Genomic DNA, 17,099 nt, shown 5'->3' with positions numbered 1-17,099 from the left:
CTCCGCGTGACGTCACGGCTGTGACGTCACTCCCCAGCATGACATCACGACACGGGTGCCAGGACAGCGTTTTATTGGTGCTCCCTTTTATCAGAGCTCCGTGTGCCCCCAAAGGCTCTTTTTGTTCTTTTTTTTTAATAACCTTTTTTTTTTAACATTTTTTTTACCTTTTTTTTAACATTTTTTTTTTACCTTTTTTTTTTTTTAACATTTTTCCATTTTTTTTTCCACTTTTTTTTCCCCCTCCTTTTTTCTTAAAAAATAAATGTACAATTCCCGACAGCGGTACAAAATATACACATCTTGGGGGGGGCATGTACAAAAATAGAGGGGGGGACATCAGGTCAACCCCCCCCCCCAGCCCCCCCCAAGCCAGGGGAGGGGACAGGGGGGGGTCCCAAGAAGGGGGGGGGTGCACCCAGGGTCCCCAAATCCACCCCCCTGCCCCCCTCCCCCTGGCCAAAGTGCGTCAGTGCTGGGGGGTCCGCGCCCCCTTGTCGCGTGGATGCCCGGGATGGGGGTGTCCCCCCTTTCCTTTAGGGTTTGGGGGGGTCCCCTCACTGGTTGCCGGGTTCCAGCTTGTAGGAGAGTTCGAAGAGAAGGTTCTGGTTGTCGATGACGCGGAGCTGCCGTACGTAGGCTTTGGTCTGCAGCTGCGTCGGGGACGCGTCCAGCTCCAGACCTGGGGGGGGGGACACGGCGGTGACGTGGGGGAAAATGGGGGGACACGGGGAGGATGGGGAAAGGGACAGGGAGGGGGATGCGAGGAGGAGGATGGGGAGGAAGGGGTGGGGTGAGGATGCAGGGAGGAAGGGGATAGGGGTACGGGGAGGATGGGGATGCAGGGATGAAGGGGGAGGGGGACAGGGATGGGGGTGCGAGGATGAGGATGGGGGTGTGAGGATGATGATGGGGATGAAGGGGAGGGGGACAGGGATGGGGATGCGAGGATGAGGATGGGGGTGTGAGGATGATGATGGGGATGAAGGGATGATGGGGAGGGGGGCAGGGGTGGGGGTGCGAGGATGAGGATGGGGATGTGAGGATGATGATGGGGATGAAGGGATGATGGGGAGGGGGGCAGGGGTGGGGGTGCGAGGATGAGGATGGGGATGTGAGGATGATGATGGGGATGAAGGGATGATGGAGAGGGGGACAGGGATGGGGATGCGAGGATGAGGATGGGGGTGTGAGGATGATGATGGGGATGAAGGGATGATGGGGAGGGGGACAGGGATGGGGATGCGAAGATGATGATGGGGATGCAGGGATGACAATGGGGAGGCGAGGATGATGATGGGGTGTGAGGATGATGATGAGGATGAAGGGATGATGGGGAGGGGGACAGGGGTGGGGATGCAGGGATGACAATGGGGATGTGAGGAGGATGATGATGGGGATGCAGGGATGACAATGGGGAGGCGAGGATGATGATGGGGTGTGAGGATGATGAAGGGATGGGATGAGGGGACTGGGGTGAGGATAAAGGGATGAAGGGATGAAGGGGGAGAGGGATGGGGATGCGAAGATGATGATGGGGATGAAGGGATGATGGGGAGAGGGACAGGGATGGGGATGCAGGGATGATGACGGGGATGTGAGGGTGATGATGGGGATGAAGGGGTGATGATGGGGATGAAGGGGTGATGGGGAGGGGGACAGGGGTGGGGATGCAGGGATGAGGATGATGATGGGGATGCAGGGATGATGGGGGTGCGAGGATGACGAAGGGATGGGATGAGGGGACTGGGGTGGGATACAGGGATGAAGGGGACAGGGATACAGGGAGGATGGGAATGCAGGGATGAAGGGGGAGGGGGACAGGGATGGGGTGCGAGGATGATGATGGGGATGCAGGGGTGACGATGGGGATGTGAGGATGACGATGGGGATGGGATGAGGAGACTGGGGTGAGGATACAGGGATGAAGGGAACAGGGATACGAGCAGGATGGGAATGCAGGGATGAAGGGGACGGGGACAGGGATAGGGATGCGAGGCTGACGATGGATACAGGGATGACGATAGGGATGCAGGGATGACAATGGGGAGGCGAGGATGATGATGGGGATGTGAGGATGGGATGAGGGGACTGGGGTATGGATGCAAGGACACAGGGATGAAGGGGACAGGGTTACAGGGAGGATGGGATGCAGGGATGCAGGAGGAAGGGGATGCGGGGAGGATGGGGAAAAGGACAGGGATGGGGATGCGAGGATGATGGGGAATTGAGGATGATGGGGTGTGGATGCAGCAGGGATGCAGGGATGGGAGGAGGGGACTGGGGTGGGGATGCAGGGACGCAGGGATGAAGGGGACAGGGATAAAGGAGGATGGGGAGACAGGGATGCAAGGACGATGTGGGTACGCAGCGTATTCCGTGTTGCAGAAATACGGATGCAGGGTGAGGCAGAGATGCAGGACGAAAGGATGCGGGAATGGCGACGCAGGAGTGGGGAGCGCAATGCAAGGCTGGAGGGATGGGGATGAGGAGATAGAGATGTGGGGATGTGAAAATGTGGGGATGAAGGGAAGGGGATGAAGAGATGTGGGGATGGTGATGCAGGGACAGCAACGCAGGAAGGGGGATGTGGTGACGGGGATGTGGGTCCAGGGACGTTCCCAGCCCATGGTGGCAGCGCTGGGAGTGGAGGGGCCGTGCCAGTGCCCCCCACCCCATGAATCAGACGGTCATACTCACAGAGCGGGCGGCTCCGGTACTTCCGAATGGTCCTCACTTTCTCAGCGATGCCATGCTGGGGCAGAGAAACCCCCCGTCAGCCCCTTCAAGACCTTACCCAGCGCCCCCAGGGACCACCAGCCCCCCTCAACCCCTTGGCATTGTCCCCCCTCTGGGACTCTGCTGCACCCCCCATTGCCAGGGACAACCCCCCCAACCCCTGCACCCCACAATTCCCAGCCCCTTGGGGGGGCTCCCCCTTTCCCTGCCCTCACCCACCAGCTTCTCCACGTTGACCAACCCATCCAGGAGGGTTTTGCTGCCTTCGTGCAGGAAGGTCAGATCTGAGAGGGGGGGAAAGAAGGGGTTGATGGGGGGGGGGGCAGCACAGCAGTGGGACCCCAACCCATGGTGGGGTGCAGGCAGCTCCCAGGACCCCCTCACCTTTGAGGATGAGCGGCACAAAGGGGATGAGGGGGGGTTTCATCTTGGCCAGCACCTCCCGGTAGGTCTTGTGGTTCCTGCAGGGGTCCTGGGGGGGCAGGGAGGGGGTTGGGTTTGGGGGGGGGGGAAGAAGGAGGGGGGCAGCTCCCCATGGGTGCCAGCACCCCGTCATCCCTGTATCCCCACCACCCTGTCCTGATCCCCCCACCACGTTGGCTGCCGCGGGCACAGCGCCTGGGAGGGGACAACAAGGACACCCTGGGGTGACACAGAAACACCCCCCCACCCCCCTAAATACACCCCCCCACCCCCCCAAATCCCCCCTCCAAGCATCTCTCACCGTCAGGTTCTCAAACTTCCGAAACAAATTCTTGAATTTCCCTGGGAGCTTCTGCAACAAAAAAAGGGGGACCATGAGCACTTAGGAGAGATCTGGGGGGGAGATGGTGGTGGGGGTGGGCTTGGAAGCACCTGGAGGGAATCAGGGAGCACCTAGGGGGGGTCCAGGATACCCCACCCCCCCTTACCTCCCAGGTGAGGCGCAGGCGGCTGATGGCAGCGTTGTTGAGCCCGATGACGATGGCGTAGAAGGAGAGCATGTCCTGGTTCTGCTTGCAGCTGGGATGGGGAGGGGGCAAAGAGGGTGAGGAGGGTGAGCAGAGACCCCCCCCGAACCCCCAACCCCGTACTCACATGGCAGCGATCTTGATGAGCTTCTTGAGGAGGTGGGAGCGTTTGCCCAGCGAGTCGCAGAGCAGCAGCTCAGTGCCCACCCAGTGCTGCACCTCACTGCAGCGCTGCAGCAGCAGCTCCAGGTTGGCCGTCTCCCGCCGGCCGCGCTCCCCGTGGAACACGTAGTCCACGAATTCCAGCTGCCGGAGACGGACACACGGACAGCGTCAGGGTCCCATGGATGCACGGACATGGTCAGGGGCTCACGGATATTGTCAGTGTGTCACAGACACATGGACAGCATCAGGGTCCCATGGACATTGTCAGTGTGTCACAGACACACGGACAGCATCAGGGGCTCACGGACGCACGGACAGCATCAGGGTCCCATGGACAGATGGACAGTGTCAGGGTCTCATGGACACACGGACAGCATCAGGGTCTTACGGACACATGGACAGCATCAGGGGCTCACAGACACACGGACAGTGTCAGGGTCTCATGGACACACGGACATCATCAGGGTCTCATGGACATCGTCAGTGTGTCACAGACACATGGAGAGCACCAGGTTCTCATGGACACAAGGACAGCGTCAGGGTCCCATGGACACACGGACATTGTCAGGTTCTCATGGACACACGGACAGCATCAGGGGCTCACGGACACATGGACATTGTCAGGGTCCCATGGACACACGGACAGCATCAGGGTCTCATGGACACACGGACATCGTCAGGGTCTCATGGACACACGGACAGCATCAGGGTCTCACGGACACATGGACATTGTCAGGGTCCCATGGACACACGGACATCGTCAGGGTCTCATGGACACACGGACAGCATCAGGGTCTTACGGACACACGGACATTGTCAGGGTCTCATGGACATTGTCAGGGTCTCACAGACACACGGACAGCATCAGGGGCTCACGGACACACGGAAAGTGTCAGGGTCTCACGGACATTGTCGGGTTCTCATGGACATACGGACAGCATCAGGGGCTCATGGACATATGGACAGTGTCAGGGTCCCATGGACACACGGACAGCATCAGGGGCTCATGGACACACGGACAGCATCAGGGGCTCATGGACATACGGACAGCATCAGGGTCACCTGGACATTGTCAGGGTCCCATGGACATACGGACAGCATCAGTGTCTCACGGACACACGGACAGCGTTGGGGTCCCATGGACTTTGTCAGGGTCTCATGGACACACGGACAGCATCAGGGTGACCCGGATATTGTCAGGCTCTCATGGACATACGGACAGCATCAGGATCTCACAGACACACAGACGTTGTCAGGGTGCAACAGACAGTGTCGGGGTCTCACGGACACACGGACAGTGTCAGGGTCCCACGGACACACGGACACGGCCGCCCTCACCTCGTGGATGCAGCGGAAGAGCTCCCAGTGGAAGGCGGTGAGGTGGTTGGCGATGTCCTCCGGCTCCGCGCGATGGATCTCCGTGTCCCCTGGCACCACCTGGATCTCCTCCGGCAGCGGCACCTGCAAGGGGACACAGGGACGGGGCTGCCGAGAGGGGGGCTGGACCCTGGGGGGTCCTGCGAGAGGGTCCCCCCTCTTCTGCCCAGGGGGCTCCACAGCCCCAAGGATGGATTGGGGGGTCCCACAGGAGGGTCCCCCCTCCCTCTTCTTCTCCCCAGTGGTCACCACAACCCCAAGGATGGAGATCCCACAGGAGGGTCCCCCTTTCCTCTCCAGGGGTCACCACAGCCCCAAGGATGGATTGGGGGGTTCTGCAGGAGGGTCCCCCTTCTTCTACCCAGGGGTCACCACAGCTCCATGGCTGGAGATCCCACAGGAGGGTCCCCCCTTTCCTCTCCAGGGGTCATCGCAGCCCCAAGGATGGGTTTGGGGGTCCTGCAGGAGGGTCCTCTCTCCCTCTTCTTCTGCCCAGGGGTCACCACAGCCCCAAGGATGGGTTGGGGGTCCCAGAGGTCACCAGAGCCCCACATCTGGGGGTCTTGCAGGAGGATCACAACAACCGCAGGGCTGGGGTTCCCCCAGGAGGGTCCCCCCTTTTCTTTCCAGGGGTCACCACAGCCCCAAGGATGGGTTGGGGGTCCTGCTGAAGGGTCCCCTCTCTTCTGCCCAGGGGTCCCCTTTTCTCTCCAGGGGTCACCACAACCCCAAGGATGGGTTGGGGGTCCCAGAGGTCACCAGAGTCCCACATCTGGGGGTCTTGCAGGAGGATCACAACAACCGCAGGGCTGGGGATCCCCCAGGAGGGTCCCCCCCTTTTCTCTCCAGCCCCAGGGCTGGGTTGGGGGTCCCGGCGCGGTGCTCACCAGGGAGTCGAAGGTGTCCTTGGTGCAGGCGAAGAGGTGGCTGTTGATGCCCAAGGTGGTGAAGACACACTCCTCGCTGGGCTGCAGCACCGCTTTCTCTGCCGGCAGCGTGCGGGGAGGGGGTCAGCACCAACCAGACCCCCCCCAAATCCCTTGCCCACAACCCCCCTAGCCAGCCCCACAACCACCTCCGGATGAGGCCATGGTGACCAGGATGAGGGCATCCTCGCGGGCGCTTTGCTCCTCCGAGTACTGGAGCTTCTCGGTGACCGAAGCCAAGATGTCCTGCACGGAAGCCGAGAGGCGGCTGCGGATGGTGACGTACGAGTGGTCGGGCATGTAGACACGGCAGAAAACTGGAGGAGAAGACGATGCCTTAGGGTCATCCCAAACCCCACGCACCTCCGCAGGGTGCTCCGATTGGGGAAACTGAGGCACGGAGCAGGCCAGACGCATTTGAGGCCACCACTCAGCCAAGGAAGGGGGAGGTTGGGATCCCACCACCCATCCCGGTCGCTCACTCTCGTCGGAGCCGCGGAAAGCCACCCGCGTCTGCAGGCACGAGTCGATGCGTCGGAAATGCCTGAAGAGCGGCTTCACCTGCTTGTTCGGTGGGGGCGTCTCGTCGGTCACCCTGCGGCACCGGCGCGGCGTCACGGAAAGACCACAGCACCCAAGGGTGCTGCACCCCGAGTCCTCCTGGGGTGCTCAACCACAACCCCAGCCTAGGGCTTAGCTCGTTAACAAAGGGCTGCTAATGACCACCCCCCACCCCCCCCAGCTCCTGAGCATCCCCAAGGACCACAAACCCCTCCTTGGAGGACCCCCACATGGGGACCCCCCCCCTGAACTCACTTGAGCTCCACGGTCTCCACGAGCTGATGGAGCTTGAGGATCTCATCCTCCAAGTCATGGTAGAGGGACGTGTCCTTCATGATGAGCAGATAGAGGTCCTGGGGGGACACCAGAGGGGTTGAGGGGCGGGGGGGTGGCGAGGGGCTAAAGGGGGGGTCCCAGAGGGAGGGGGTCACCCACCTTGATGACCTTCCCCGCGCTCTCCTCCTCCTGCAGGAGCCCTTTGTAGGTGTCGAGGAAATGCAGCAGCACCGCCAGCACCGCCCGCTTGCGCCGCAGCCCGACGCCCTCGTCCCAGCGTGGCGGGGGGCTGCCCGCCGCCAGCACGAAGGTGGCACCGTCAAGGAGGGACCACGGGGTACCCGCTGAGACCACCCCCCCCCAACCTCCATCACCCCCTCGTGGCATCACCCACCCTGGTGGCATCCCACCGCCCACCTCGTTCTCCCGCGTGTCCCCCACGGCACCCGCCACCCTCCTCATCGCCATCGCGTGGGTCCCCCCGACGGTGCCCCCCAACGGTACCCCCATACCCAGCGTGATGCCCACCCGGTTGGACCCTCAGCTTCACCCTTGTGCCACTTTCATGCCCAACCTTGGACCCCTCCCCATCGCAACCTCGTGCCACCTTCATGCCACCTTTGTACCCCAACTCACTGCACCCCGGTGACCCCCTTATACCCAACCTTGGACCCCTCCCCATCGCAACCTCGTGCCACCTTCATGCCACCTTTGTACCCCAACTCACTGCACCCCAGTGCCCCCCCATTCCCAACCTCAGACCCCTCCCCATCACAACCTTGTGCCCCCCCTCCTGCCACCTTTGTACCCCCTCTGGTACCCCCCTCATGCCCAACCTTGGACCCCTCCCCATTGCAATCTCATGCCACCTTCATACCACCTTTGCATCCCCCCTCATGCCCCCCCAGTGCCCCCCTCATACCCAACCTGGGACCCCTCCCCATCACAACCTCCTGCCCCCCCTCCTGCCACCTTTGTACCCCAACTCACTGCACCCCAGTGCCCCCCTCATGCCCAACCTCGGACCCCTCCCCATCACAACCTCGTGCCACCTTCCCACCCCCCTGGTGCCCCCCTCATTCCCAACCTTGGATCCCTCCCCATCACAACCTCATGCCACCCCCGTGCCACCTTCCTGCCCCCCCTGGTACCCCCCTCATGCCCAACCTCAGACCCCCTCCCCATTACAATCTCCTGCTCCCCTTCTGCCACCTTTGTACCCCAACTCACTGCACCCCAGTGTCCCCCTCATTCCCAGCCTTGGACCCCTTCCCATCACAACCTCATGCCACCTTCCCACCCCCCTGGTGCCCCCCTCATGCCCACCTCAGTGCCCCCTTATTTCCAACCTCAGGCCCCTCCCCATCGCAACCTCGTGCCCCCCCCTCCTGCCACCTTTGCACCCCCCCCGGTACCCCTCTCATGCCCAACCTTAGACCCCTCCCCATCACAATCTCCTGCCCCCCCTCCTTTGTACCCCAACTCACTGCACCCCAGTGCCCCCCTCATTCCCAGTCTTCTACCCCTCCTCATCACAACCTCGTGCCACCTTCGCACCCCCCTGGTACCCCCCTCATGCCCAACCTTGGACCCCTCCCCATTGCAATCTCATGCCACCTTCATACCACCTTTGCATCCCCCCTCATGCCCCCCCAGTGCCCCCCTCATACCCAACCTGGGACCCCTCCCGATCACAACCTCCTGCCCCCCCTCCTGCCACCTTTGTACCCCAACTCACTGCACCCCAGTGCCCCCCTCATGCCCAACCACGGACCCCTCCCCATCACAACCTTGTGCCACCTTCCCACCCCCCCGGTGCCCCCCCTCATTCCCAGCTTCAGACCCCCACCCCCCTCTCCCCAGGACCCCCCGCGCCCCCCCAGTGCCCCCCAAGGATATTGCTGGTGCAGCTGCTGCAGGAAGCGTTCCGTGGGCAGGAAAAGTGAGTGGGTGAGCACGATGTCATCCAGCAGCGATTCTGGGGGAGACACGCGGGGAGGGGTGGGGGGGGATTGAGGGGGGGACACAGGTGTGGGCATCGCACCCCACACAACCCCCACACCGACACCTCCGGAGGCTCAGTGCCAAGTCCTGGGGTGACACCGGGAGACGCCGAACACCCCACGCCGAGCCCAGTGTTGAGTCACGGCCCCACTCCCAACCCCGCGGGGCGGCCGACACCTCGTGGAGCAGGACCTGAGCCGCGACGCCCCGGCACGCCCGGCTGCAGCCGGACTGGCACGGGGCGATGGGGAAACTGAGGCACACGGCACAGAGAAATGGGGAAACTGAGGCACGCAGTGCAGAGAAATGGGGAAACTGAGGCACACGGTGCAGGGCGATGGGGAAAATGAGGCAAACAGCGCAGAGCGATGGGGAAACTGAGGCACATGGTGCAGGGCGATGGGGAAACTGAGGCACGCAGCGCAAAGAAATGGGGAAACTGAGGCACACGGTGCAGGGCGATGGGGAAACTGAGGCATGCCTCAAAGGCGGCAGTTATTGGGGCAGCCACGCTCAGGGCACCCCACACAAGCCCTATAAGAGCTGGTGCTTGCAGTGGAGCCAGCCCTGGCTCTGGGGAGGGTGTTTTGGCACGGCACAGCCGGGTGAGCCGATGCCCGGCAATGCCAGCACCCAGCACCCAGAACCGCGACCTTTGGACGAGGCACCGCTCCCTCGCCCAGCCCTGGGCAAGCAACCCTCGACCCTGGGCAAGCAACCTTTGCCCCTGGGCTCTGCGCGGGTCGATGGCCGGGGGGAGCCAGGGTGCTGTGCCCGCGCGCCCCAGCATTGCCGGGGTGCCCTGGGGACCCCGGTGCCCCCCAAGAGGGCTCCATCCAGCACATTAACCCGGTCACCGATCTGTGCCGAGCTGAGGCTCCCCTGGCACCGCTGTACCGGGGCACAGCGCCCGTGGGGGACGAGCTGTTGCCAAAAGCGGGTACACGGCAGCCAGGGGTGCAGGATGCCCCCCCCATCCCGGCCCCCCCGGGCTGGTGCCCCACATCCAGCATCCTGCACTCACATGGGGGTGAGCAGCGCCACTGGCAGCACAGAGGGGGGGACCCCAGGGCAGGGATGCAGCCCCCAACACCCCCCCTGGGATCTACCGGGGGGGCAGAAAGAGCCAAACACCCCCTCAATCCCTGCAAGGTGCAGTCTCCTCCAGCCCTGCCTCAGTTTCCCCATCTTTCTGCAGCAGCCACGCCATCCCCCAAAGCTGCCGGGAGCACAAGTGGGCACAGGGGTGGCTTCCCCACACTGGGAGCCCCCGGACCCCCACGCTGGCTCCTGCCCCCCCCCCTGCTCCCCGCCAGCCCGGGCACCGCAGGGCAGGGCCTGGCAGCGTGTCGGTGCAGGCAGGGCCTGGCGCTGCCAGTTCCGTCTCGCTCCAACCCGAAAGGCTCCCGAATGTCGGAGAGCCCCACCTTGCCGCCAGCATCCCTGACGGTGGTCAGGGCTCAGTGGCATGGGGTCCCCCGTGCCCCCAAGTGCCCCCCAAGAATCAAGTGGGGGTAATTGGAACAGGAACCCCTGCGGCACAGGAGCTCCCACTCAGCTCTGCGCTCCCGAAACCATCCCGGCACTGTGGCACGGGGATGGCATCGTGGGCACCGAGGCACCGGGATGCCCGCGCTGGAGGAAAGGGGCACCTGCTCATCCTCCCCCCCCGCCCCCCCCAGCAGCTCCCGTCCAGGTTTCATCCCTTGGCACCCCACCGGCACGGTGTCACCCGTCTCGCCAGCACCTGGTGTCTCCAACCCTGGCATCTCTCAGCTTGGCATCTCCCACTCCAGCCTCTCCCACCCTGGTGTTCACAACTTCACGTTTCCCACTCCGGTGACTGCATCCCGGCATCTCCCACCTTGGCACTCCCAACCCTGCATCTCCCACCCTGGCATCTCCATCCTGGTGTGTCCCCCCCTCAGCATCTCCCACCCCAGCATCTCCTGCCCTGGCATTTCCCACCTTGGCAGCCCCAATCCTGCATCTCCCACCCTGGCATCTCCATCCCAGTTTCCCCCCCCAGCATCTCCCACCCTGGTGTTTTCCAGCCTGGTATCTCCCATCTTGGCACCCCCAACCCTGTGTCTCCCACCCTGGCATCTCCTGCCCTGGCATTTCCCATCTTGGCATCCCCAATCCTGCATCTCCCACCCTGGCATCTCCATCCCTGTGTCCCCCCTCCTCAGCATTTCCCACTCTGGCATTTCCCACTTTGGCATCTCCCACCCTGACATCTCCCACCCCGCATCCCTCCCCGCTTTCCCAGCACCCGGTCTCCCCCCACGGTGTCGCCCCCCACATCCCCGTTCTCTGCCGATCCCGGGTCTCCCAGCATCTCCCCTCCACCCCGGTTCCCCACCCCCGGGGGTCCCCGTCCCCCCCGCCCCGGTACCTGCTCAGCATCCCTTGCCGTGCCATTCTCCCTCCCCGTTTCCCCCTCCCCATCTCTCCCGTGTCCCCCCGCCCAGGTACCCGCTCAGCATCCCCTCCGTTCGTTCCCCCTCTCCCCGTTCCCTCCTCTCTTCCCTCTCCGGTGCCCCCCCCGCCCGGTACCTGCTCGCCATCCCTTGCCGTTCAATATCCCCCCCTCCCCGTTACCCCCTCTGTCCTCTCTCCCGTGTCCCTCCCCGCTCGGTACACGTTCGGCATCCTCTCCGGTGTCTCCCCCCCTCCCGGTACCTGCTCAGCATCCTCTCCCGTGTCTCCCCTCTCCCGTGTCCCCCCGCCCCGGTACCCGCTCAGCATCCCCTCCGTTCGTTCCCCCCCTCCCCGTTCCCGCCGTCGCGCCTCTCCGGTGCCCTCCCCGCCCCGGTACCTGCTCGGCATCCCCTGCCGTTCGTTCCCCACCTCCCCGTTCCCCCACCGTCTCCCCTCTCCCGTGTCCCCCCTCCCGGTACCCACTTAGCATCTCCTGCCGTTCGTTCCCCCTCCATCCCCGTCCCCCCCTCTCCCGGTACCTGCTCAGCATCCTCTCCCGTGTCTCCCCCCCCCTTCTCCTGTGTCCCCCCCGGCCGGTACACGCTCAGCATCCTCTCCGGTGTGTCCCCCCCTCCCCTCTCCGGCGCCCCCCCCTCCCGGTACCCGCTCAGCATCCCTTGCCGTTCGTTCCCCCCCCCCCCTGTCCTCTCTCCGGTGTCCCCCCCCCCCTCCTGGTACCCGCTCAGCATCCTCTGCCGTTCGTTCGCCCCCCCAATCCCCGTTCCCCCCCCCCCCCAGCCCCGGTACCTGCTCGGCACCCCGCTCCGTGCGCCCCCCCCGCGGGCAGCCTCTCGATCAGCGCCGCCAGGAGCCTCTCGGGGGCGGCGGGAGCGCAGCCGCAGCAGCACCGGGGACCGGGCGGCGGCTCCGGGCTCGGGGGCTCCCGCTCTCCTCCTGCCGGTGACGGCTCCTCCGGGGAGCGCAGCGGAGCCTCCGGGGGCCGCAGCTCCAACCAACGCCCCTCTCCCCCCGGGGGCGGCGCGGCGGGGCCCGGCGGCTCCTCGGGGCACCGGGAGAGGCTGTGGCGCCGCGGGGCCGGGGCGGGGGGGCGCCCGGGCAGGTGCGGGACCGGCTTCTTCAGCAACTTCTCCAGCGGCTTCATGGCCGCGGGGGGGGGGGGGAAAGGGAAGGGGAGGATTGGGGGGGGGGGGTTGGGGGGGGGGCTCAGGGGGCCATGGGGAGGGGGAGAACGGGTGGCGGCGGTGGTGGCGGAGGTGGCGGCTCCGCTCGGGGCCCCGCGGTAGCCGCGTCCCCGCCCGCCCCGCGCCTGCGGAGCCGCCGCCAGCGCCCGCCCCGCCCCGAGACACCGCCCCCGGCACCGGGGAGGGACCGGCGGGGGCAGCGGCACCGGCAACGCCCCCCCCCCCCCCCCCAGTACCGGCACCGGCACCGCCCCCCCCGATACCGGCACTGCCCCCCCCCAATACCGGCACCGGCACCGCCCCCCCCCCCAATACCGGCACTGCCCCCCCCCCAATACCGGCACCAGCACCGCCCCCCCCAATACCGGCACTGCCCCCCCCCCCAATACCGGCACCGCCCCCCAATACCGGCACTGCCCCCCCCAATACCGGCACCAGCACCGCCCCCCCCGATACCGGCACTGCCCCCCCCAATACCGGCACCGGCACCGCCCCCCCCCAATACCGGCACCGCCCCCCAATACCTGCACTGCCCCCCCCCAATGCAGGCACCGGCACCGCCCCTCAATACCTGCACCCCCCCAATACCGGCATCGTCCCCCCCGAATACCGGCACAGGCACTGCCCCCCCCAATACCGGCACCGGCACCGCCCCCCCCCAATACCGGCACTGCCCCACCCCCCCCAATACCGGCACTGTCCCCCCCGGCACCGGCACCGTCCGTCCCCCCCCCCGCCAATACCGGCCCCGGGGGGGAACCGGCCAGGTGATGCGGGTACGAGCCCCGCAGAAGGTGATGCGCTGCCCACCCCTCACCCCCCGCAGCACTGGGATGCGGTTCCCCCCCCGCCGCAGTCCCTCACAGGGGATGCACAGCCGCCCCCCCCGCACCCCCCCTTCCCAGCACCGGGGGGCTGCGGGTCCCTCCTGGCGGCACCGCACAGGGGATGCACTGCCCCCCCACAGCAAAAGGGGATGCGGTTTCCCCCGGACACCCCCCCCCCAGCACCGAGGATGCGGTTCCCACCCTGCAGCACAGTGTGGGGGATGAGTTGCCCCCCCTGGAACCCCCCCGCAGCATCGGGGATGCAGTTCCCCCCCAGCAGCTCCGCACAGGGATGCTCTGCCCACCCCAGTACCCCCCCAGCAGCACTGGGATGGGGGTACCAGCCCTGCACAGGGATGCTCTGCCCACCCCAGTACCCCCCCAGCAGCACTGGGATGGGGGTACCAGCCCCACACAGGGATGCTCTGCCCACCCCTGTACCCCCCCAGCAGCACTGGGATGGGGGTACCAGCCCCGCATAAGGATGCTCTGCCCACCCCAGTACCCCCCCAGCAGCACTGGGATGGGGGTACCAGCCCTGCACAGGGATGCTCTGCCCACCCCAGTACCCCCCCGGCAGCACTGGGATGGGGGTACCAGCCCTGCACAGGGATGCTCTGCCCACCCCAGTACCCCCCCGGCAGCACTGGGATGGGGGTACCAGCCCCACACAGGGATGCTCTGCCCACCCCTGTACCCCCCCGGCAGCACTGGGATGGGGGTACCAGCCCCACACAGGGATGCTCTGCCCACACCCTCCCCTATGCCAGTCCTGCCCCCCCGGGTGCCCCCTCATGTCCCAGGTGTCCCTGCCCCCCCCAGCTCTCTGCCCCCCCATTGCAGCGTGGGAAAGGGCCGGGGGTGGGTGCTGGACCCCCCACCCTGGCACTGGCACCCCTGAGGCGGGGGCACCCCTGCGGGCAGGGCTGGGCAGGTTGGGGTGCGTGCCAGCCCCCCGCGCTCTGCCAGGCCGGGAACAGGCTCTGCCAGGCCGGCAAGCCGGGGCAGGAGCCGGGGCAGGGCAGGGTGGGACACGGCACCCGCCTGCGGCACAGCCGTCGCGCACCCCCAGTTCAATGGGTGCTGAGCACCCACTTGCCCTGCACCCACTGCCCCCCCAGTCCCACCACTGCGAGCGGCTGGGGAGGCACCGGGGCTGCACCCCACTCCGCACCCCTCTGGGGTCAATGGTGGGCATGGGGGCACAGACCCTGTGACCCCCCCAGTTTCCATCATCCAGGGTTCATTCCTTGCAAATCCGCACCCCCTGGATGGGATGGGGGCAACAACCAGAGCAGAGCCACTGTCCCCCCTGCCCGATGGGTGCTGAGCACCCTCTTGTCCCTCTCTCACTGCCCCCAGTCAGTGAGCGGCTGGGGGGGCGCCAGGGCTGGATGCCACCCCGCACCCTTCTGGTAGCAATGGTGGGGAAGGGGGTACAGACCCTGTGACCCCCCCAAGTTTCCATCATCCGGTGTTCATTCCACCCACAGCTCCAGGGTGGGACGCGGGGATCACCTGCGGCAGAGCCGTCGCACCCACTGGGTGCTCGGCACCCATCCTGCCCGGCTCCCACCGCGAGCGGCTGGGGGGGGGCACCGGGGCCGGATCCCACCCTGTACCCCTCTGGTGGCAATGGTGGGGATGGGGGCACAGACCCTGTGACCCCCCCAAGTCTCCGTCTCCCCGGGTCCATTCCCTGCAGACCCACAGAGTTGGGATGGGATGGGGGCAATGGCCAAAGGGACGCGGCAAGTGGCTCCGTAGCCCCCCCACTCCCTGACCGCACAGGCTCGTGGGGGGGTGTGGATTTTGGGGGTCCCACCAGCTCCTGCTTTGTTCTTCCTTCGCCTCCACCCGGCGGTCGCTTGGCAACTCCATCCACGCGGTTGCAGGAAAGCGGCAAAACGTATCCCCCTGTATCCCCATCCCAGGCTCCGTGGTGTCCCGCCAGGATGGAATGGGGTGGCACAGTTATCCTTCACCCCCAGAACCTCCCCCTGAGCCCCCAGACCCAGCGCTCTGAGCCCCCCCCATCCAACCCAAGACCCCAAAGCACTCCCAGCTGAGCTCCATCCCCTTTTTTCCAGGGTGGGCATCGAGGGTGCCAATCCCTGGGTGCAAATGCTGCGTGTTGGCCGGGCTGCAGCCACAAGGAGAGGGGCTTCTCCTGGCAGCAGAGGCCGGAGGAGGCAGGAGGGGAAACTGAGGCACGGAGAGGCCACGCTCGCTGGTGGCTGCAGCCATGTAGGAGAGATCCGGAGCATGGCACCGTGCCGAGGGCCATGCTCACTCCTGGGAAACGCGTCCCAGATCCAGGCCTGTCGGCTCGGCATGGATGGGGGCACTGCTGGCGCAGAGCAAGTTATTAGCTTAATTAATTTGCTGTTATTTCTCCTAACGAGCTGGGATCTGGAGCAAGCGCTTCCCTCCCAAAGCCCGCGCCTCCATTTGCAGCCACCTTGCGTTCTCCCCCACCCCGGCAGCCGAGCAAGGGGGGGGGGGTGCGAAGCCTCCAGGCGCTGCTGAAAACAGACCTTGTGTAGGAGGGAAAAATTACACCCAGGGAAAAATCCCTCCCCGAGTTGGCGCCTTAACCCACTTCCCGGCTGCGGCGCTGGGAGGGGGCGTCTCGGCATTCAGGGAAGGGGAGAGCTCCAAGCTGGGGGGGCTTCTCACCCAGCAGCTTCTTCGTGAGGTCCGTGCGATGATCCAAGCTGGATCTGGGATCAGAGGCAGCCCTGAGGTCTCTACCAAGAGGGGAAACTGAGGCACGGCTGTGCTGAGGAGCGGGGTAGGAGGCTCTGGGACCCCAACGCCACTGCTAACATCGAGGGCAGGGGCTAGAAGGAGCTGCAAGAATGAAGGAAAGCAGCAGGATGCCAAGAGGGGCAGTTCTGAGCTCCCAAAAGCCCCCCCCTCCACATTGGCACTGCCAGGCCGTGCCTGCATCCTTCCACTTCCCCATGCAAACCATGCCCAGCTGCTCGAGCACCCCCCGCAGCGGGGGTCCCTCGACACCCCGGGACTGGGGTGCACCAGGAGGGTGCAGGAGAGGGGGCTGCACCACTCCCCACTCTCCATTTGTCGCAGGGAATCGGGTTCTAAGCCAGAGGGAAGCTGCGGTGCTGAGGTGGAGGAAGGCAGCGCGGCGCAGGAGCGCGCAGGCGGCAGCTCCCACACCACCTACACACCAGTTGTTCCTTCTCCGAGCGTGAGCGAGGCGGCGGGGAGAGGAGGGGGCTCCCGCAGAGTTGGGGAGCGGCTGCGGCAGCTCCTGGGGACGCGGGGGCGAGGGTGGCTGGCGCCAGGGCAGGAGCTGCTCTTCCAGTCCCACCAGACGCTCTCGGGAAGGGAAAAGCAGCTCCCAGCGCGTGGCTGAGCTCCCCAGCAGCTCCTCGGCCCATGGAAAGAGAGACAGAGAACCATCTGCTTTCGGAAAGGTATTCTCATCCACGTGCCCGTAAATGCTGGTTACAAACGTGCACGCGGAAGGGACAGAATCCAAATAAACAAACCCAAAAACCCATCACAGTGTTGCGAGGTCCAGGACTTCAGTCCCGCCACCGATATGTTAAGATACATTTCAGCCTTAAGGCAGAGAACAGTTACATTTAAAACATACGGATTTCTGCTTTTAAAACATCA

General features: G+C 65.2%; 1 protein-coding gene across 1 annotated transcript; it reads right to left on the bottom strand.

Moving 5' to 3' along the window:
• Positions 1-356: 356 nt before the first annotated feature.
• On the bottom strand, positions 357-12,612 carry RAPGEFL1 (Rap guanine nucleotide exchange factor like 1). Its single transcript, XM_054088092.1, has 15 exons — positions 12,230-12,612; positions 8,894-8,972; positions 7,154-7,304; positions 6,974-7,071; positions 6,640-6,752; positions 6,307-6,474; positions 6,119-6,216; positions 5,193-5,315; positions 3,817-3,995; positions 3,651-3,741; positions 3,464-3,514; positions 3,124-3,211; positions 2,959-3,023; positions 2,701-2,755; positions 357-682 (listed from the first exon to the last, which is right to left on the bottom strand). Exons 1-15 carry the CDS (start codon positions 12,582-12,584, stop codon positions 558-560), a joined length of 1,839 nt encoding a protein of 612 aa, XP_053944067.1. The 5' UTR covers positions 12,585-12,612; the 3' UTR covers positions 357-557.
• Between the last annotated feature and the right edge of the window lie 4,487 nt (positions 12,613-17,099).

Source organism: Cuculus canorus, chromosome 25, assembly GCF_017976375.1.
Source record: "Cuculus canorus isolate bCucCan1 chromosome 25, bCucCan1.pri, whole genome shotgun sequence".
In the NCBI taxonomy this organism is placed as follows: Eukaryota; Metazoa; Chordata; class Aves; order Cuculiformes; family Cuculidae; genus Cuculus; species Cuculus canorus.
This window is presented reverse-complemented; position numbering and strand designations above follow the sequence as displayed.

Bases quoted from the DNA above. Each gene is read 5' to 3' on its own strand.
- RAPGEFL1 (XM_054088092.1), bottom strand. From the start codon at position 12,584: ATGAAGCCGCTGGAGAAGTTGCTGAAGAAGCCGGTCCCGCACCTGCCC. The intron at 6,217-6,306 runs GTGGTTGTGGGG...CGCTGCCGGCAG, and splicing joins CACCATGGCCTCATCCGGAG to AGAAAGCGGTGCTGCAGCCC. The intron at 5,316-6,118 runs GTGAGCACCGCG...GTCCCCTTGCAG, and splicing joins AGGACACCTTCGACTCCCTG to GTGCCGCTGCCGGAGGAGAT.